This window comes from Pan paniscus, chromosome 13, assembly GCF_029289425.2.
Source record: "Pan paniscus chromosome 13, NHGRI_mPanPan1-v2.0_pri, whole genome shotgun sequence".
NCBI lineage: Eukaryota > Metazoa > Chordata > Mammalia > Primates > Hominidae > Pan > Pan paniscus.
Genome location: NC_073262.2, coordinates 64640194 through 64660992, shown reverse-complemented (window position 1 = coordinate 64660992; position 20799 = coordinate 64640194). Strand labels below are relative to the sequence as shown.

The 20799-nt window shown below is 34.2% G+C and overlaps 1 protein-coding gene across 6 annotated transcripts in view; it reads right to left on the bottom strand.

Annotated features, from left to right (window-relative positions):
- Positions 1-20799, bottom strand: part of SLC4A10 (solute carrier family 4 member 10) — a 477442-nt gene that overhangs the window by 16346 nt on the left and 440297 nt on the right. For all 6 annotated transcript variants that reach the window (XM_055108674.1, XM_014343995.5, XM_024927814.3 and 3 more), the window contains 6 exons: positions 19699-19812; positions 18113-18274; positions 11722-11973; positions 10403-10471; positions 4642-4815; positions 3760-3882 (listed from right to left, as the gene is read on the bottom strand). In XM_055108674.1, coding sequence (XP_054964649.1) covers positions 3760-3882; positions 4642-4815; positions 10403-10471; positions 11722-11973; positions 18113-18274; positions 19699-19812 — 894 coding nt within the window. The remainder of the gene's footprint in view (positions 1-3759; positions 3883-4641; positions 4816-10402; positions 10472-11721; positions 11974-18112; positions 18275-19698; positions 19813-20799) is intronic.

The following is a 20799-nucleotide window of genomic DNA, read 5'->3' as shown; positions in this document are numbered from 1 at the left end:
AGATCGCATCCTTCCACTGAGTCTGTAAGCCTCAGGAAAATAGAATACCAAGATCTGGGCAAACAAGTAGAAAATCAACCAGGAATTTAACTTTTAGTATAATTATTCCTAAATCTTCCTAATGTCTTTAGTGACCATACTCTTTTAATACTAATTCTAAGCTAGAAAGCGAACCTCTTTAAACTTCCTATTTTCTTTCCTGTTCGATGGAGAATTAGCTGTCTTTGCACTAGTCAGAGCTATATTTTATTGTTCAATTATAGATTATTTCTTGACTGTATTATTGATTTTCTTGTTTCTTTCCATGTACTGAGGATCACATGAAAGTATCATCATATTAACCCATCTGAGATTTTAAGGATCTATAAACCTGCCTAGTTAATGTACTGCAAGGCTTTTCCCTCTAACTTGGATATGAAGGATTTAGCAGTAAAATTGCCCCAGGAAATCTTTAATCCATTTTTGTATCTTTTCAGAAAGCATGAGTTCTAGGAAATTTAGTGCTATTTAGTTACTTTTAAAATCTTTATCTTCATAATCAGAGAACAGTAAATGCCCATTAAAGTACAGTGGGTATATAATATAAAAAGATTAGACACTGATTACATATGTTCTCTGCCCTATGAGATTCATAAATTCCAAAATGGGCATATGGCACACACACATATAAGTACCATACATGCATAGCTATGTGAGTGGTTCTGGGCAGTGGGAATGGCAAATTCTAATAAATTTATAATTATTATTAAACTTGTTCTCTCCTGTTTCACAGAAAATAAAAGGAGAATCTGAAATTATCTTTGAATCACAGTCACAGAAATATTAAACATTACATAATAGATTACATATCATTTTTCATTTTGTGAACTTCTAAAAGGCAAGAATGTTTCATGGTATGAGTATGATCTAAGGAGAATACTGTGAAAGAGATGATTATATGTCTGGGGCTGTGTTCGTTTTTTTTTTTCCAGAAGCAGTAAAGACAGTTAACAAAAAAAAGCAGAAAAATAAAGCAAAATTAGATATGTAAGTTACTGCTTGAGTATAATTAATAGTACAATAAGTGCTCACATAAAGTTATTGATAGGTTCTCGGAGACTGTGACATTAAGAATAAATAAAACCAATTTTACCATAGGCTAATTGATATAAACAAGAGTTAAATTCCTATGGCAATATCTGGTCACAAAAACATCACCAAACTTCTAACTAAAGACGCAAAATGTTTTTAATATTAAACATTGAAATAAATGTGAGCTATACAAACATGTAAGAAAAGTTAATAAAAGCAAGTAAGATATTGAATTACCAAATTTCTGGTGAGTGAGAGAGTGACTGAGGCCATAGTAGGGGTGGATTAAATCAGGAATAAATGTTTGCAAAGTGAAAATTGTAAGGAGCACATCTTACCACCAAGCAGTTCAAAAACAATAGCAAATATGGCTGGGTTCACTGAGCATTTTCATACCAAATTGTTGTCGTACATTTGTGTGATTATCGTATACTTGATGAATTTTTATTTTACAGTCATTTGTATTCATTTATTCATTCCTTTTCCAACCCACTTATTCCAGTTCAAGGTCGAGGGTGGCTGGAGCCTATCTTGGCAGCTCAGGGTACAAGATGAGAAATAAGACTGGCCAAGACGCTATTCCCTTGCAGCACACACTCACACACACACCCACATTCACTCACACTGAGCCAATGTAGACATGCCAATGAACCTAATGGGCACATTTTGGGGATGTGGGAGGAAACCGAAGTGGCCAGAGAAAACCCACACAGATATGAGGAGAATGTGCAAACTCCCTACAGACAGTGGCCCTGGCCAGGGAATTTTTTTTTTCTTTTCTCATCAACATTATAACAATGCTATATTATTCAAGGGTCTGCTGTACTGACATTATCAAAAAGACTGAAAGGGAAGCTCACAGCCAAGAGCTTTTTCATCAAAATTAAATTAATTTAAACCTTCTTGGGTGTTGTGTTTGATCTCAATAATTTTATTTACATCAAATATAGATAACTTAAGATTTTAGAATTTCTGTGTTCTAGTGTCCGTTTTATTTAAATTTAACTTGTGCCAAATTATACCATATTTTCTTGAAGAGTATCTGAGGATGAAAGCAAACATTTACCAAAGGCCTAAAAAGAAATAGAGACTATCAAAATATCCTAGTCAAAGTTTTTTGTTTTTTTTTTTGAGACGGAGTCTTGCTCTGTCACCAGGCTGGAGTGCAGTGGCTCACTGCAACGTCCACCTCCCGGTTCAAGTGATCCTCCTGCCTCAGCCTCCTGAGTAGCTGAGACTACAGGTGTGCACCACCACGCCCAGCTAATTTTTGTATTTTTAGTGGACACGGGGTTTCACCATGTTAGCCAATATGGTCTTATCTCCTGATCTCGTGATCTGCCCGCCTCAGCCTCCCAAACTGCTAGCATTACAGGCATGAGCCACTGCGCCTGACTCAAAGTATTATTTTTTAAAAAAGCACTAATATTTAAATAAAAATATATCAAACAGAAAAATAAATAATAACAATTGTATAATATCATTTTTTGTATTAACATTAATATTACTAGAAGTATGAGTCTAAGTATTGCCTTCTACAATATTTGGAAAAATTGAAACATTCTTACAGAATTAAGACACATCATCATGATGAATCTCTATCTGTGGGAATCCATTGTTAGTGATAGAACACCATGTAGAGTAAGGGAATTACCAATTACAAGTTATGTAACCATATTGGTATAAATTTCTGAGAAAAAACCTCATTTGATTTATGGCCTGATCTGACCTCATTAAATGACTAACACCTCTGAAACATCTGCAAATGAATTCCCCAAAGGAAATAGGAAATATATCTATGGTTTGAGGAAATAGAAAGTTGAATACATTTACTGACTACTTATAGAGAAAAATAGTATAATTCTCATCAAATATTTTATTTCAATCTCATTTCTACTTATGTGAAAACTTTGTTGTGTTTTACATTGTATGGGCTCAATCATTCTGCTAAATGTTACGCTAGTTATTTTTCCCTCATTTACACTCTTTGTAGTTTTTATATACTTAAAAAAATGTTGATTAAGTGCTTTCAAAATAGACTCAGGCTTACATATAAACTTTAAATATGCCATGAAACTTATAATACATTGTTATACCATATAAAATAGAATAAAATAAATAAGTAGCCTGTAAAAATAAATTCCAGAAGTTTCTGCAACATCTACTCAATCTTAAATCACTTTGAAAGCAAATCAGATCAACATTTTTCCTACTAAACATTTCACCTATTTCAAGAATAAATAATTATTCATTAGAATATTTTGATTAAAACTCTGTTCCCTAGGAAAATACCAACAGTAATAATGTCTCTTCTTTTTGTTCTCACATATGTAACAAGAAACAATCACTGCATGATCATAATTTGGAAATAGTTAAGTATTAGCAAGTTTCTGCCATCCATAGGAGAGGAATCAGAAAGATGAGCCTTACAATTTGGAGGGTATTTTAGTACAAAGTATTTCCATATTTCATTAGGATTTGGTTTCCTCCTATAAGATCTTCATTCTCTCTCTGTTCAAATCTTTATGATTTTAAACATTAAACTTCCAAACTAGTCTACTTGTGGTTGTTAGTGATCACTGTCTAAAGACAAAACTGTCTAAAGATAAAAACAATAATTTAGTTTTGCAAAGAAATATTACTATGTTCCTTTTTTCTTTCTTTATAAAACATTGATTTTGCTCTTACTTCTTTTTCAGCATCTTCCAGTTTCTTTTTCTTACTCTCGGGCATCAAATCATCCAACCAGCTGAGTTCCCGCTTCGTGAACAACAAGTCCATCAACTTTCTTACAAATACCAGGGCTAACACCTGAAGTAAATAATAAACTAGTTTAAAGTGGAAAAAAAATTAAAAGTGTAGATTAAAAGTGTAGAGAGGTGTAGATTTGCCTGTATGGTTTTTGGTAGAAACAATTTCTATTAGGCCTGAGATTAAAGTAAAAATTAAAGATATATATGTATGAAACATTGTCTAGTCTTCTGCTTCCTTCATTTTCTTTTCTTACTACATCACCACAATAATGATTATGATTTTAACCAATATGGGAGTCTATTAAATAAGCTATTTAAAAAAACCTATAAAATGTATTTGACTATGTTTCCTTAAATACATGTAGTTAATAGTTTATACTATATTAAATGAAAACTAGAACATTCTTATCTATACTAATAATTATGAAATTATTTAGTCATTCAAATTCACTATAGTTTTTGAAGTATTTGAAACTTGCCTGAAACATTTAATACAATGTTATTTTAAAAATCCTAATTTTTCATATTTGCTAGTATCTTTAATGTTAAATTTTGGAAGAATGCATTTTTCCATCCAGCTTCAATTAATTCAGACTACCACAAACATTCAGAGTGATAGAGACAAAACTAATAGGAATCACTGAAATTCATAGGCATTCTTAAACCCTATCTTAGTCACACTTTTAGTGCCAAAACTTATATTTTCCAATAATTGTTCAAAATGACTCTGTTGTTCCAGTTTCAATTCATGTGTTTATGGTTCCAAAGAGACCAGCAAATCAGAGAAAGAGAAAAATAGTTGACAGAAGTTTCATACCATCATGGGAAAGACAATAGCAGCTCTTGAAACTTTTATTATCCACAAAAGGCCAAGGCAACTCATCTGAATAATTGTGAAGAGATGCACTTTTCGAAGCGGTACGTGCCTTAGGTATATAAAATCTGGTTGATGTTTTGCCGGCATCCAGAAGAGCTTTATCCTATCAAAGAACTAAAAGATTAAACAGACTAAATTGTTTTTAGGTGTAAGACAACAATAAAAGTAGGACAAGTTGATGTTTAATATGGTCCACAATTTTGGGTTAAATGACATACCTGGATAACACTAAGTTGATATCTCGGCATCAAGACAATGGGATTGTTATGCTTACCCTCTGAAACACTACAATTTCAGTTAAACAATAGCCCACATTTTCTTGAATATGGAGACGGGTTACAATTTAGAAGAGTTTAAAAATAGAAAGCCAATGTTAAATATTGCTACCTTGAAGAGTGGAGCCCTGTGAAGCAAAACATAATTAACCATCTTCTTTTTCGTTGTCACATCACAATCTCTTCCTTTATTTGCCCCTCAACATTGGGATTCCTGGACTCTCATTCTCTGTTTTCTTTTCTCCTGGAATAGTTCATCCATACCCATGGCTTTGACTTTCACAGACTTGCTAATGATTCACAGACCTACGTCTCTGCCTTAGCTCTCTCCTGAGTTCTAGACCCTTATCCAGCTGCTAAGTACGGTATTTTAACCTCCTTATTTTGACTCTGCTGTTTTGACTTTGTCCCTTTAATCCTCAACAAAAGTTTAGATGCTGCCTTTATGGACACAAACATCTTAACCATAAAAATTTAACCGAAATAAATTTTGTTAATAAAGTATGTTCCAGAGCAAATTTCGTTAACTCTATTTAATTTCTTGACTAACTTTATATACAGCACTGTCACGTCATTTATATATTTTCAGTTGTATTTTATTAAAATTATTTTCATCTCAATCAATGTTATTTGTTTCAATCTTGCCATAAAGATAGTACATAGTATTACATAACACTATTGTTATAGTACTTCATACTATTATGTTACAGTTTTGACTTTGAGGGCTTTTTTAATCAAGCAAACCAATTTTTCTTTTTTTGAATTTTATAAATTAAATGCACACAGGAAGCTTAAATCTTTAATCACATATTATTTACTAACAAATCATACTGCATGATAGTTTTATTTTATATAGATTATTTGGTTTATTGTTCTTCGGCCAATTTTTGCAATTTTCGGTGTTTCCAACTAGAGGCGATTATTTAGAAAATAATGGTTTCAATCACTGTCGGTCGCTGTTTTATTTCATGCCATCCCTACAGTAACATCCATTATGCATTTTCAAAAAGTAATATTAGATTTTATTTCTTAACTAATTTATTTTAAAAACTGTAGGCAATTCTCATCAAATGTGTCATATTAATATGCAAAGGAACAGTTGTCCATTGAGTCAAAATGTTAGAGTCAAAACACCCTGTTTTACCAAGACCTGCTTGCATACATAATAGGAATCTCAAACTCGACATAAACCTATCTTCCCTTCTGTGTTCTATGTCTTATGGCATGACATGGCCTTCCTTTCCTCAGTTATCTAAATAAGAATCATACATATATTAGTTCATTTCCTGACCATTCATTTATTCATATTCATTTATATATTCCAAAAATATTATTGAAACATTCTATGCAGGCTACTAAGTGCTGAACTCATTCCTGAATAATGTCTCTCCATTCTGTCCATGTACATGTCATTAAGTTTTAAAATTTCTATTTCCTAAATATTATTTAAACTTAAAAGTCATTAAATAAACAAAAACTTGGCGCATGGTAGAGGTAGGAATAGGAAAGAAATAAAATAAAATCTTCTGGCTTACAATGGAATATTTCCTTTTCTATAGAACTAGTTTCTCCCAGCCACCATTTCTCCATTTGTGAAGCTATGTTATTGCATAAGTGTACTTCAGTGTGTGGGTGCTTCAATTGTTATTGTTTAAATGGCACATTTGCTTTACTTTGGATTCCTGAAGTGTTGGAATGAATATAGATGTGGGTATATATCTGAATGCAGAAACAGCATTCATGAGAACACTGTGATCTGTTTTTTCTGCCATGTTTCACAGTGAGAAGCCCAGATAATAAGTTTCTTAATATTGCCAAACAAGCAGGTAACATAGATTCCTTCAATAGGGTAAGAGAGTAACATGCTGCTGGAACTGATTATATTTAGCATATGTTTAAATAATAATCATCATCATGATAAATGTATTCTGAGTTTTACATTTGGTTTTTATTATATCCTAGTATCAATAACACATTTCCCCACCCAGTTAGCTACAATTCCAAATAGGAATTTCAGCTGCCTGCTCTTGGGGCTCACTTAAATTTTCACAAACACTGTTTCTCAGTGTGAGACCCTGTTCATCAACATGTGCCCCAGATTGATGTTTCATTTGTGTTCTTTAAAACTCATTATATTTAACTCATGGGCTTTTGATAATGTTTTCTTCAATTTTCATTTAAAAGATTCACACCCCAAATAATTCCAAAACTTGACATTCTTGTTTAATTCTAAATCTCATGAGTATAAAATCATGTGGAATTAGAGGAGAAAATCTGTTGAAACCTATCATCAAAATGATTTTACATTGTTTCTTAAACTCTGCTGCTGTATTTATGTGAGCCTGGGGCCTAATAATAAATGCTTTTCACTTACAGATGAAATTAGTACTCATGGAACTTTTGCCAAAGGCAAAAAAAAAAAAAAAAAAAAGGGAAAAAGAAAAACAAATAAACAAAACCTCTTCCATATTCTTCCCTAATGGCTTACTAAACAAATTCTATCAAACTACACTTTTCATACATGAAATTTTAAATGAGCAAATTAAATCTAATTTGAGTAAAATTAAAACATATAACATGGCTCAACCATCTCCCTCTCCCAGTTCATTTTTCCCAGTGTCAGGATGAAGAGTCAGTCATACTATCAACTTTGGGTGTTCCGTGACCTGCAATGACTTCATACTTAAGTATACCCCAGACTGGCAGCCAGTATTGTCTTAAGGCCTAAGTTCTGCTTTTTCTCCCAAAGTCAGAAGCTGGTTAGTCATTTGCTCAGCAACAGAGATCCTGTGCTGCCTGTCCTGCAGGTTAACTATTTTCTTATATGCTATGAACATCAGTGAGTCTAGCTGTGTTATAGAAAAAGCTGCAATTTATTTTTGCTTTTCAGTTGACAAAATACTATATGATAAATAAGTCTCTAGTCTCTTTTTCAAGAACATTGGAGTGTTGGGCTAAATAATGTTAAATTATAAAACAAGACTTTTCAAGGGACAATTTAAGTAGAAATCTATTAGTTTGCTAGGACTGTCCTAACAAATTACCACAACTTGGTGGTTTAAATCAATAGAAATATATTCTTCCACACTTGTGGAGGCCAGAAGCCTAAAGCAAGATATTGGCAGGGCCACACTCCCTTTGAAGGTCTTAGGGGAGAAAACTTCCTTGCCCCTTCCAGCTCCAGGTGGCTCCTAGCACCCTTGATTTATGGCAGCAAAACTCTAATCTCTTTCTCCCTTTTTTTTTTTTTTTTTTTTTTTTTTTTTGAGACAGAGTATCCCTCTGTCGTCCAGGCTGGAGTGCAGTAGCATGATCTCGGCTTGATGCGATCTTCACCTCCCGGGTTCAAGTAATTCTTCTATCTCAACCTCCTGAGTAGCTGGGATTACAAGCATGCACCACCACACCCGTCTGATTTTCGTATTTTTAGTAGAGACTAGATTTTGCCATATTGGTCAGGCTGGTCTCGAACTCCTAACCTCAGGTGATCCACCCGCCTTGGTCTGGCATTAGAAGTGTGAGCTGACCGTGCCTGGCCTTCCTACATCTTCATATAGCCTTCTTCCCTGTCCTGTGTCTCTCTGTGTTCTCCCCTCTTCTTTTTTTTTTTTTTTTTTTTTGAGACAGAGTCTCTTTCTGCCTCCCAGGCTGGAGTGCAGTGGTGCAATTTCCACTCACTGCAACCTCCGCCTCCCAGGTTCAAGCAATTCTGCTGCCTCAGCCTCCCAAGTGGCTAGGACTACAGGCGCCCACCACCACGCCCAGCTAATTTTTATATTTTTAGTAGAGATGGGGTTTCACCATGCTGGCCAGGATGGTCTCGATCTCTCATGATTCGCCCACCTCGGCTTCCCAAAGTGCTGGGATTATAGGCATGAGCCACACCACACTCAACCCCTCTCCTCTTCTTATAAGGACCACAGTCATTAGATTTAGGGCCTACCCTAAATCCATGATTATCTTGTCTTGAAACCCATATCTAATTACATAGGCAAATAGTCTATTTCCAAGTAAGGTCACATTTTGAGACTCCAGGTGGACATAAATTTTCAGGAAACACTCACTATTCAACCAATAACAGTATCATCAAAGAAATACGTGGGAAGAATTTGCCTACAGCTTCTGTAAAAATTTAGAATACACTTGTGGAGGTTTTAAAATGTGTCTACAAATTCTTTGATACTCTTCGCTTCAAGAGATAGTCTCCCTTTTCCCTTCACTTGGGTGCAAGCTGGACTTAGTAGTGGATAGCCTCTAACAAATAGAAAACATGGAAAGACCATGTATGACTTTGAAGACTAAGTCAAAAAGCACTTCACCCTCTTTCTCTCTCATTCTCTTCTCTCCTTTCTCCTCTATCTCTCTCTCTCTCTTTTATATTGCTCACTCTGAAGGAGTCACATTCCATGGTTTGAGGACACACTAAGGATTCCATGGAGAGGCCACTGTGGCAAAAGACTGAGTCATCCTACCAACAGGTAGAAAAGAACTGATGCCCTCATGCCCACAGTTGTGGAATAGCCATTTTGCAAGCAGATCCTCCAGCACTATCAAACCTTCAGATGCTGTGGACCTTGTCCACACCCTGACAGTGACCACATGGGACATCCTGAACCAGAACCATCTGGCTGATCTGTTGCCAAATTCATGCCTAAAATATTTATTTAACCAATACTTACTTAAATAATTCATAAAGTTCCCCTTATACTTGAAACTGCTTATATCTTTATTTTAGTCTAATTTTAAAAATCATCCTATAAATATAACAGTAAAACAAACAAAACAAGGGGGAAAACCCCTGGGATATCACTATCTCAACAAATTGTTCTTATTTCTACACCTTCCTTCACAACCCAGCTCAAACTCGTAGCTTTATAAACCTATGGTCAATAGTTTCTTACTTTGTATTATGTTGTAAGCATTTTTGCCATGTTACTTTTGTGGTTCCTATAATTATCAATTTTCAGTGAATATACCATAGGTTACCTAATTATTTTACTGCTGTTAGAGAATTGGGTTGTTTCCAATATTTTAATAGTATGTGTTACAATGAACATCTTCGTGCATAAAGACTTTTCCTATTCTTACCAATAGATGTCCATACACATGATTAAAGTGTCAAATATTATAAATATTTGGATATATATTGAAATATACTACTATGCTTTTTCTAAAAATGCTGTAAAATCTAAGCCTCTTATAGTTTTAATATACTTATGATAAAGAAAAGTACCATAAGATTATGAACCTTAGATGCTGGAGAGAATCTTCTTTAACTTTTGTAACTCTGACAAGTTTGAAGAAATTTAATTGTGGTCTAAAAGCTGTTCCTCAGGTGGTGGCATTTTCTCAGCTGTCACATGACTTATCAGTAGAACTTAAGGTCAGTCATCACAGATGTGCCTGTAGTACTGTAAGTAATTTACCTGAATTCCCTTTAGAGATGAAGCACCCATATAAAGAAACACTCCATATAGCACTGGCATGGGAATAAACTGTAAAAGAACAATTGGAGAAAAGGCAGAAATCATTTTCAAATAGATTGTGGTTTTGCATTTATCAAAGAAAAAAACAGGGAAAAAAGGCATTTTTGAATAGAAACAGTATAGTACAGATTCAGAAGACAAGGATTCAAGTTCCAGCTCTAGCATTTTTAGCTGTGTAACCTTAGGTAAGTTACTTAAGCTCTCTGTGCCTTAGTTTCCCAATATCTAAAAGGAGATGATAACAATAGGGTTGTTATAATTATTTAATAGGTCAAAATCTATTTTTAAAAACCATGTAGTATATAATGAACAATAATATTATTATTATGCTACTTTGGAGACAACTTGAATTTTGCTTTACAAAGATAAGATATTTGGATTAAAGGTGGATTAAAGAATGAAGCTAACATTTAGATGTGTTTCCTGTATTATACCAGGTATTTGTAAATATATGGATAATTCAGATTTTCTCTTTTTATTGGAATAGTTCACATCATCTTATGTCTATAACATAATTACTTATATAACAGAGATTAATTCTTGCAAAGGTACTTGTGTTAATGATCAAATACAAGTAAACTAGTGTAAATCATTAAATAATTTAATTAAAATGTCAAATTATAGGCAAATAAAATGTGTTGTAATTTATAGCGCAATTGACACACCTTGGAAATATCTGACAAAATTACATGACAAAATAATTACTAGTTAATCCTCTTAAAAATAGATTTCAAGTTTTGTGTGAAAAAAAAATCACTATATGCAATGATGATGTCCAGACAGTGGTTTTACAGAGCACTTAAAATGGAAAACTGCATATGTGACTATAACCAGGCTCATCCCTTCACCTCTATCTCTTATTAATAGTAAGTAATATTAACTGCTAATATATTTATCCACTGACAAGAAAATAGAATCTTTATGAATGCCTGTAATGGATTCGGGTCACAAGTCAGTCAGAAACAATGAGTGACTTTTTCCCATAGCTTGATCACCATTTCAAAATTGTTACAATAATTTACTCATCAAATTTTACTTTGCCAGACTAAATTTTTATGTATTTAAGGGTTTTAAAATATAGGACGTAATTTCCCTCCCTTAGGTTATGAAGAATTATATAAACATGGTTAAGAAATTCATCACTTTCATCACATGCCACACAATATTTGCAAATTTATGGCTCAGATTCAAATGAAAATTTTAAATGATGATAAATGTATTCTTCTTTCTCTCAAGTTCATAAAGACAGATTTTGTTACCTTCAGAATACTGGTCATAAAGACTGATGAACCCATAAGAATAAAAATCATAAGCCCAGTAACCCTTTGCTCCCGAATGCCGAGAAATTTGGGTTGTTCTCCTGGAGCTGAGCATTCTGATTCCAGTTTTAGGCTATTGACATGAGTGATGGAGAGGACTGTGGCAGCCACAAACCATGGCAGGCCCATGATGGAGCATACACCGAGCATGACAGCCACCATTAATAGGTCCAGATGGTACCCACAACCTTTCTGTTTAAAAAAGAAAGAAAGAGAGAAAGAAACTGTGTCAATAACAGGACTAAGGGTGGCCTGATTGCGAATAGAAACCACTTCCTGATGATACTCAACGAGCCCTTCATATCAGATCTCCTGGAGTAACTCTTAAACAAACACTCAGTTTCCAATTGCCCTCTTTTGTCCCATTGGGTGACTTTTATTAGAAAAAATAATATCCTGGAGCCTAAGCTCCCCTGTATAGTCATTTTCTCCTTAATATAGTGCTATCTTGTTCTAATTTGCTTCAGTTTCAGCACTAGACAAATTAAGCCCCTCCTTAGAAATCACAGTTTTTGGTTTTCTATTTCCTCTGTTATGCTACTCCACTGTCACTGATCTCCAGGTGTTGCAAACTAAGTGCCTCCTAGGACCAGGTAGGAAATGTAAAGGAGGAAAAATAGGTGCAATGGGGTGTGTGAAAACTGCCCTCTTGCACAGACAGGGTGCTCTCTGAGGAGGGAAATCAAAGATGGGGAAGAGCACTCCCTCCATACCCTGCAGGAATCAAAGTGTAGAGCCTCAGAAGCAGCCAAAGGGATGGCCTATTTTATGTTCCACCTTTTATTTTTAATTTTTAGTGACTGCTTCATGAGAGGCAGTATAATAAAGTGGTTAAGAATATAAGTTCTGGAGTCAGACTGCCTGGAATGAAATGCTAGCTCAACCAATAAATCACTTAAGCTCTTGCGCCTCTTTTTCCCTATCTGAAAAACGATGATGATGATAGTAGAAGGCACCTCACTGGGCTGTTGTGATAATTAAATTAGTTGATGTTGTAAATCATTTGGAATAATATCTGTTGAATAGAAAGCAATCAGAAAATGTTAGGTACTATTATATTCTAGTGGTTAAACAATAAACGTTTCTTTTGTACTCATTAGGTTTCAAGGCTCCTTAATAAAACTATTAATATGTTTCTTAAGATCAGATAACATATAATTTCTCAGTATTTCCTCTAGTTTTTAGCACAATCATTGGCACACAATAAGCAATCAATAAAAGTTACAAATTGACTTTTTTGAAAATAAAATATGCATCAAACATTTCAGAATCAAATTTAGTAAGTGTAATTTTAAAATAAATACAGCAGTTAAATTTGTTATTATGACCATGAGCAGAAATTACCAATTCTTCTAAGAGAATAATAGTCTTTTTTAGAGGTAGTTTTATATAACTTCAAGCAGTTTGTAGTCAGTATGAGAGCTCTTATAGCCTGGAGTGTGAAACACACTGATTTGTCACGGTAGTCTTTTCTCTGTGATTTTGTTTTCTTGTTTTCTTAGTAAGAAGGTTCTTAAAGTCAGTTGTACTTTCTTTCCTTTCTGCTCATCCTTTCCAAATTATAAAAGTGCAAGAGATGATAGTGAGGAGACAATGAGAGTTATGTACCTAAGGACCTGCTCCTCCTATGTTGACACCAAAGCAATGGTACCCTCCATTGATTCAGCTTACTGGGGCAATACTACAATTTACCAAAATATCTAACTCAATTTCCTGAATGAATATGACTCTGGAAACTTTTCTTTGCAAGTAACTCAAGAAAGAATTTGATTAGTAAGAGTTGAAGAGTAGGAAGAGAAACTGCCTGGTGTCAGCATAACCAAAAAAGCATAGGAAACAGTTTTGCCAGGACCATAATATCATCCCTTGGCCCTTTTGCAAAACATTTTGGAAGATGTAATTCCATAGAATAGAACTCAGATTTTGGTCCCTTTAAAGGACAATGTCTTAAGCAGTTTGAGAAGTGTTTTGTCCTAGCAACTCTGGAGTGAGAAGGATGTAGAACAGGGAAGGACCTCATACTTAAGCCTCTGCCTCTGAGGGAGTACAATGTGAATGGTGCCCCCTTGGAGCTGTTTTGCAAAATTATGGTACTGCTAAGAGAAATCAAAAGATGGAAGAGGGGCTGGTGGCTGTGAGATGAACATCAGAGGAAGGCAGAAGACAGGGGGCCTTGAGAGTCAGGCTTGTACTTTTTAGCACACCTGGACTTTCTCAGAGTCCACATTCACTACATCTCAATAATATGAGGGAGACCTTTGTCATGATAGTGATTTCCAATAGCTCTTATTGAATGTTTTAAAAATATGATACAAATGTAAACAGTGAGATTCTGAATTGCAGGAAGTAGGCAAAATAATTCTTTCAGAGGAAATAATTTCTTTTCTAAATTTATAAAGCTAGTTTTGTAATATATAAATATATAACAAAAACAAAAATATAATTTCCCCTAATTATGCTGTACAACAATGGGAGCATCTTGATTTAATGTAAACCAAAGGAAATAAATAAAGCAGTTCTTGCTCTTCCCCTAACTAACCAGTATCCTTCTTGCCTTTCATTTAAAATGTCTTTAAAAACTTGGACTTTGTAACAAAATTATTAGCTGATAGGCATGCCAGCCAAAGAGAAGTATCCCTTTGTCAGACAGAGAACTCTACACCTTCTAACATATTTCTGTAGATTTTTTTCTCAAATAAAGACAGAGCTAGAGCTTTTATTCTCACATTCATCCATGAATCACAGGAAATGGACATATGGGAGGAAAAGGGAGCATAGCAACAGGTGATGCTACACCAGACCCCACTAAAACCAACATGCAGCAAGACAAGAGGCCAGCCAAGAGGACCATCTGATACCCAGATGCCACTGCTGAAAAAATTCATTTCAAAGCTTGGCAGCAATTTCCTGCATCTGTCAAGTTAACCACATAAAAGACTATAGATTGACATGAAGAACCAGGCTGACAAAGAGGGCAAAAAAGAACATATCAAATGCCATAATCATCAAGAGAATATGGTGCCAAATGAATGTTGCAAATGCATTCATTTACTCAAGTGATCCGGGATTGTATTGCTGTTTATTAAAAATGATGTCAAAAGAAGCCTGAACTGTCTACAGAAACATGTAGAAAAGCCCACAGTTGTATCTTAACAGAAACTTTCTTTTTTATAAGATTTTATCTCTCTTTTCACATTTAGAGAATGTGCTTTAAAAAACCCAAGTAGATATTTTTAATGCTTTTCAAAGGGATTCAGTTAACTTATGCCTAATCCACTTCTCTAAGGGAGAAACAAACAAACAAATGCTAGAGAGAGTATGGATTTATATGTACATTTATGTATAATATACATGATACTTCACATTCTCAAATTTTTATATTTGCCTCTTCTTTCACTCTGGAGCCATCCAAAGGATCATAGGATGCAATGAGTTCGAGTTCTACTGATTTTGAGCTCCCCCATTCTTCGGGAGTAGTAAGTCACCTATGCAGTGCAACACAGCTTTATTGTGTACATAGTGACACTCATGAAATGATAAAAACTTTTTTTTTTTTGAGACGGAGTCTCACCCTGTCGCCCAGGCCAGGGTGCAATGGCGTGATCTCATCTCACTGCAACCTCTGCCTTCCAGGTTCAGACGATTCTCCTGCCTCAGCCTCCTGAGTAGCTGGGATTACAGGTGCCCACCACTACGCCCAGCTAATCTTTGTGTTTTTACTAGAGATGGGGTTTCACCATGTTGGCCAGGCTGGTCTCTAACTCCTGACCTCGTGATCCACCTGTCTCGGCCTCCCAAAGTGCTGAGATTACAGGCATGAGCCACTGTGCCTGGCCAATAAAAACATTTTTATCAGCAGGAGAAATATCATCTAAAAGAAAACCAACTACTAGTTCTGGCAATAGAGGTGAAGAAAAAGTAAAAAGATCTAAAATATGTTTGGGAGAGATAAAGAATGAAATGAGGAATTCTGAGTTAACTTGGGTGTATGTAGACTTAGATACATGATGTGGAGTCTACCAAGTGTTTGATACATAAACTACAAAACATGATTCATTAAACAATTTCGGGGAATGCTCCAACCAAGGCAAAAATGGGTTTTCAAGTGAGAAAAGAAAATTAGTAAAAGCTGAAAATGCTTTCACAAGTGGTTAGCTTGTGGTCTGGTGATATACTCAAGAAACACATCTTTTAGTGAAAATGTGGTTCAAGTCAAAGCCAGGAGACTTTGCAAACATTTCAGTGAAGCAACAGGCGGGGAGAAGGACTATGGAACAAACCGTTACTCTGAGTAAATAACATTCTGAGAAGGTGATTTTGTTGTTGTTAACGGGAAAACCAGTAGCATCAGACCACACTCTATAGAAGCTTATAGGAGACAAGAGTTATAGGCCCAATAGGGGTTCAATGTAGATGAAATACATCTTCACTGGAAGAAATTTGCTTTAAAAGTATTCATATCTAAGAAGGAGGATGGAGAGTTCAGATTCACAGTGGCCAAGAACCGGCTGACTCTTCTGCCTGTGGCCATATAGCAGAGTTTATGATTAAGCCAGATTTGCTGTATCATTTACTAAATCCAGAGTAGTAAGGGGCAAAAATACACAACTTTTGACTACATAATCATTTATTTGCACAATAAAACAGATTTAGTAATGTAGCCTCAGGTTTATTTCAGGGACAAAAATAGTTCTAGTTCTGCATTTAATTCTATAAATGCAAGTACTTGAAAGGACCACTTAAAGAATGCTTTACTACATTTTTGTTATTCCACAGTATATGTGAAGGGGGAAATTAGTGTATTTGTCAATGTGGAGCTTTAGAAAGGCTGTGAATGTCAAGGGCTCATGAAGAACAAGGAGTAAGAGCAAGTGTCATGTGATTTATACGGTTGAAGGCCCAGGAAAGGGCAAAGATTCAGAATGGCCAGGAAGGTAATATCAATCTCAGCACACATTTCACTTCCACGCTTTGTTTTAATATGATTCCACTTACAATAAGAAAAAAAATGCTGCCTGAATCCATTTAACTGATGGCCCTTACAAAGGATAATTTTTCAGTGAACACACTAGAATTTCTGCCTAATTATAAAGGCTAAAAAAATCTTTTTGAAAGGTAAATAATAATTATATGGCTTACTTTCTTCCTAAAACAGGTTTTTTAGTTGATTTTTTAAAATGTATCATTTAATAAAATACATAAAGTTGTGAGAATTCTTAACTTACGTTCTACAAAGAGAATGAAAAATGTCCTTTGCTTTAAGACAGACACACATTCTCTCCACCATATACTCAAAATTCCTTCTTCATAAGATTTATTGCAAATAAGTGTGCTTTCTTACATTTATGTAATTATTATTATTAAAAGTAATGGCAAAAACTGCAATTACTTTTGCACTGACCCAATATATTGCATCAGAGTTTAATCAGAGATATTTTTCATCTTTCTAACATTCCTATAAAAAAATTCTATAAAGCATGATTTCTGTTGCTCTGACAATGATTTTTTCTCCTAGAGTTTAAAGGGTATGTGAAAATAGCTGGCAACTTCCCCACGATACCAAAACAAAAACAAGATTGTGCATGTTATGTTTTTACAAGGTTTGATGCAGATTATTTTTAACCATTTAATGATTTCATCGATTTTATTTAACATATTCCTGTAAGTAAGTGACAGTGCTTACATTACATATCTCAGGCAAATTGCATACCAGTGAACAATTTCGATTATTCACAATTGCAAAATGGCAAGGTCAGAATGTAACTAAGACACATCTATAGTTATTCTTTTTATAAAAGAGACAGTGAAATCTGCAATAAAACTCAAAGATGTCACTTCTAAACTGTGACGTTTATGTCTGGATTTTGTTGTTACAGGCAGACAGAAAAACAATTAAAGAAAATGAGAAATAGTTGAAGTTGTAATTTATTCTGATAATGAATTCAATGTAATAGATACACTTAGGGTTAAATAGAGGAATAGAGGAATCTCAGATGTAAGACAAGTTGGTATGGTTGTACTTCACCAGAACAGATTGTTATTTCATTAAAATATGTTAAGTATGGAAAAGTTAAAACTTTGACAGTTTTTTATTTTATGCCTTGGAGGTGAGTTCTCAGACGTGAGCTCAGCCAAGTGCTACAAATAAGTAAATTCTCATCTCATTGTAAGACCAAGTATCTTGTAAGACAATAAAAATTATACATCTGAAAACATTATTTTATATATTTCACTGTGCAAATGAATACAGAATATAGGAGAAGTCAAATGAACATCAGTTGATATCAGTTAAGTCATAATTATTTACATTAAAATGGATGTTAAAATATACCTTTAGCTTATGCTCTTTTCTGTTGATGATGACAGCTGTAATCTGTTGGTCCATAAAAATTAGAATAGTACAAAGCAGAGCTGGAATTATAGCAGCTATTACTGTCCACCATGGGTTTGGACCTAAAGGCGTAACAAACCAGCCACGATCATCTCTAGTGGGCTGTATAAAGTAAAGAATGTGCATAGTTATGAACTGGATTAATGAATACTTGATCAAATTAGGTCTTACAGATGCCACTAGGAAAGCCCTAATTATAAACAGAGGAGCTGAGTGGCCTATAATAAATAATAATAATACTCATAAATCACTTAAAACCATTTTAAGTGCTTTAAATATTTTAACTCATTTTTTTTTCTTCACAACACTCTAAAGATGACACAGATAAGAAAATTGAGGCACAGAGAGATCCAGTAACTTGCCCAAGATCCCAAAGCTAGTACGTGGTAGAGATGGGATTTAAACTCTGACAGACTTGTTGAAAAATCTGTGTTATTAATCAATACCTGTACTAAATAAAATAATATTAATATTTACTATTTACTATTGGAAAATGTATTGAAATTTACAAATAGCATATTGACACATCGACCACTGTGCTAGAACTGAGATACAAAGATAAATCAGAGGCTTCTTTCAGTTTAGAATCAGAGACAGACATCTAAACAAAATACATCATTATGGTATTGTAACTGTTATTTTTGATGTGCAGAGGCTATTGAGTAAAAATGATAAAAAAGATACTTGGTCACAGCAGAGGCTCAGGGAAGGATTCCAAACATGGCTGCTGTCTGAGATGATTCCCAAAATTTCATCCTGACAAGAGCCCTATATAGAAGTCCCCAGCCCTGTTTGACAGAGAAAACAAAGGGGTGCCCCTAATTTGAAAAGCTGAAATCTGAAATGATCCAAAATCTGAAACTTTTGAGCGCTCACATGATGCCACAAGTGGAAAATTCACACCTCATGTCATGTGATAGGTCACATATATTATTAAGAATAGTGTATAAAATTACCTTCAGGTTATATGTATAAGGTATATATGAAACATAAATTTTGTATTTAGACTTGGGCCCCACCCCAAACATATCTCATTATGTGTTTGCAAATATTTCAAAATTTGAAAAAAAAATGAACTTTGAAACACTTCCGATCCCAAGCACTTTGGATAAGGAATATTCAAACTGTACCCCATTAGTAACACGGTCAGAATTCTATTCCCAATCTATTTTTATCTGTTTTCCAAGCCTTATTCACTGTACAATTCTGCCAAGATAATCCTTTTCTCTTAGTTTCAAATGCTTCCTTATCTTTTAAGAATGTTATATATAGGTATTTCAACTGGCAGAATTGACAGGAAATTTTTTTCAAGCAAGTTTTATATTTATAATTATTTATATTTTGTAATTCTTATATTTTTAAATATTAGACCTAAATTTTAGCCATGCTGTGTGCATTTCATTTACTGGTCTTCTAATCTAAATTCTTCATATTTTCATGAAAATCCTAAGTACTAGAGTTATAGGTATCATCTAAATGAAGATTAGACTGAGAGAGATGGGAAGAGGGAGAGAGATAGTAAGTACCTTGAAAACACTTGGTACTTGTAGTTTTGGAGATGGGATCCCAATGGCATAGTCAATTAAAACCATACACAGAATTGTAAGAAAGACAGCAAAGTCACTCACTATGGATCGAACCTAAAAATAATGAAAACACTTGTCACTTAAAGTAGCTATAAATATCAAGGAATACTCAGGAACATAATCTAGAGTCACACTTTATAAACACTTTATGACATAATATCATAATATTATATTTTATGCATACTATAAGATTACCATTAGCTCTGTCAGAACCTGAATATATATTTATGTATCACTGTCGTTAAGATTGGTACACACTCAACCTTTCCAGAATGAGGCATTATGGAATAGCTACATCGTGGTTGTGCTGTTTTCAATGTTTATTTAAAATCTAACTTTATGATGAACCCATGCATGTGAATATTCAGAATGCAGAATAAGGTAGCATGGGCAGAATTTGGCTGGATTTTAGGGATCTCTTTCACACAGGTAACATTTTAATATGATAAACTTGAAGCATCATAAAATAAAATTATCTGTTCTTATCAAAGAAACATAATGTTTTAGTTTATCTAGAATATAAGCATGACAGTTGGGAATGTACACAACAGAGTGGGCAAATTTAAAATTTATTCTATGTGAGCCAATTTTTAAAGCCATTTCTCATTTATAAAGCCAATTCTGAGCAAATATTCACATACAATTATTATCCAGATCTAGTTTATTTTAAGATGCCTTTATGACATACACACAAGCATACACAAAATGCTTAAGATTATTGTTTCAGCTTAGAAAAATGTTTTTGTATTAATCAGACTAAGATTTTTGGGGAAATAAATGAATCTTCCACCTTAGAGAAGAAAGTGGTGACAAAAAAGAAGCCCCCTTCGGAAGGAACAGTTCTTGAAATATTTTTCCAGAGTGGAATTTTGATCATAATCTATAGCTCATCCCTCAGAAGCTTGTTTCCTTGTTTCTTTTCCTTTTTTAAAATTTTTTTTGGCGGAATCAGACATTATAGGTGTTACTTTGCAGTGTTAAATATTGAACTAAGCTGTTTCTCTGTTTACTTTCCTTTCCAAATATGCAGATGCAAACGTG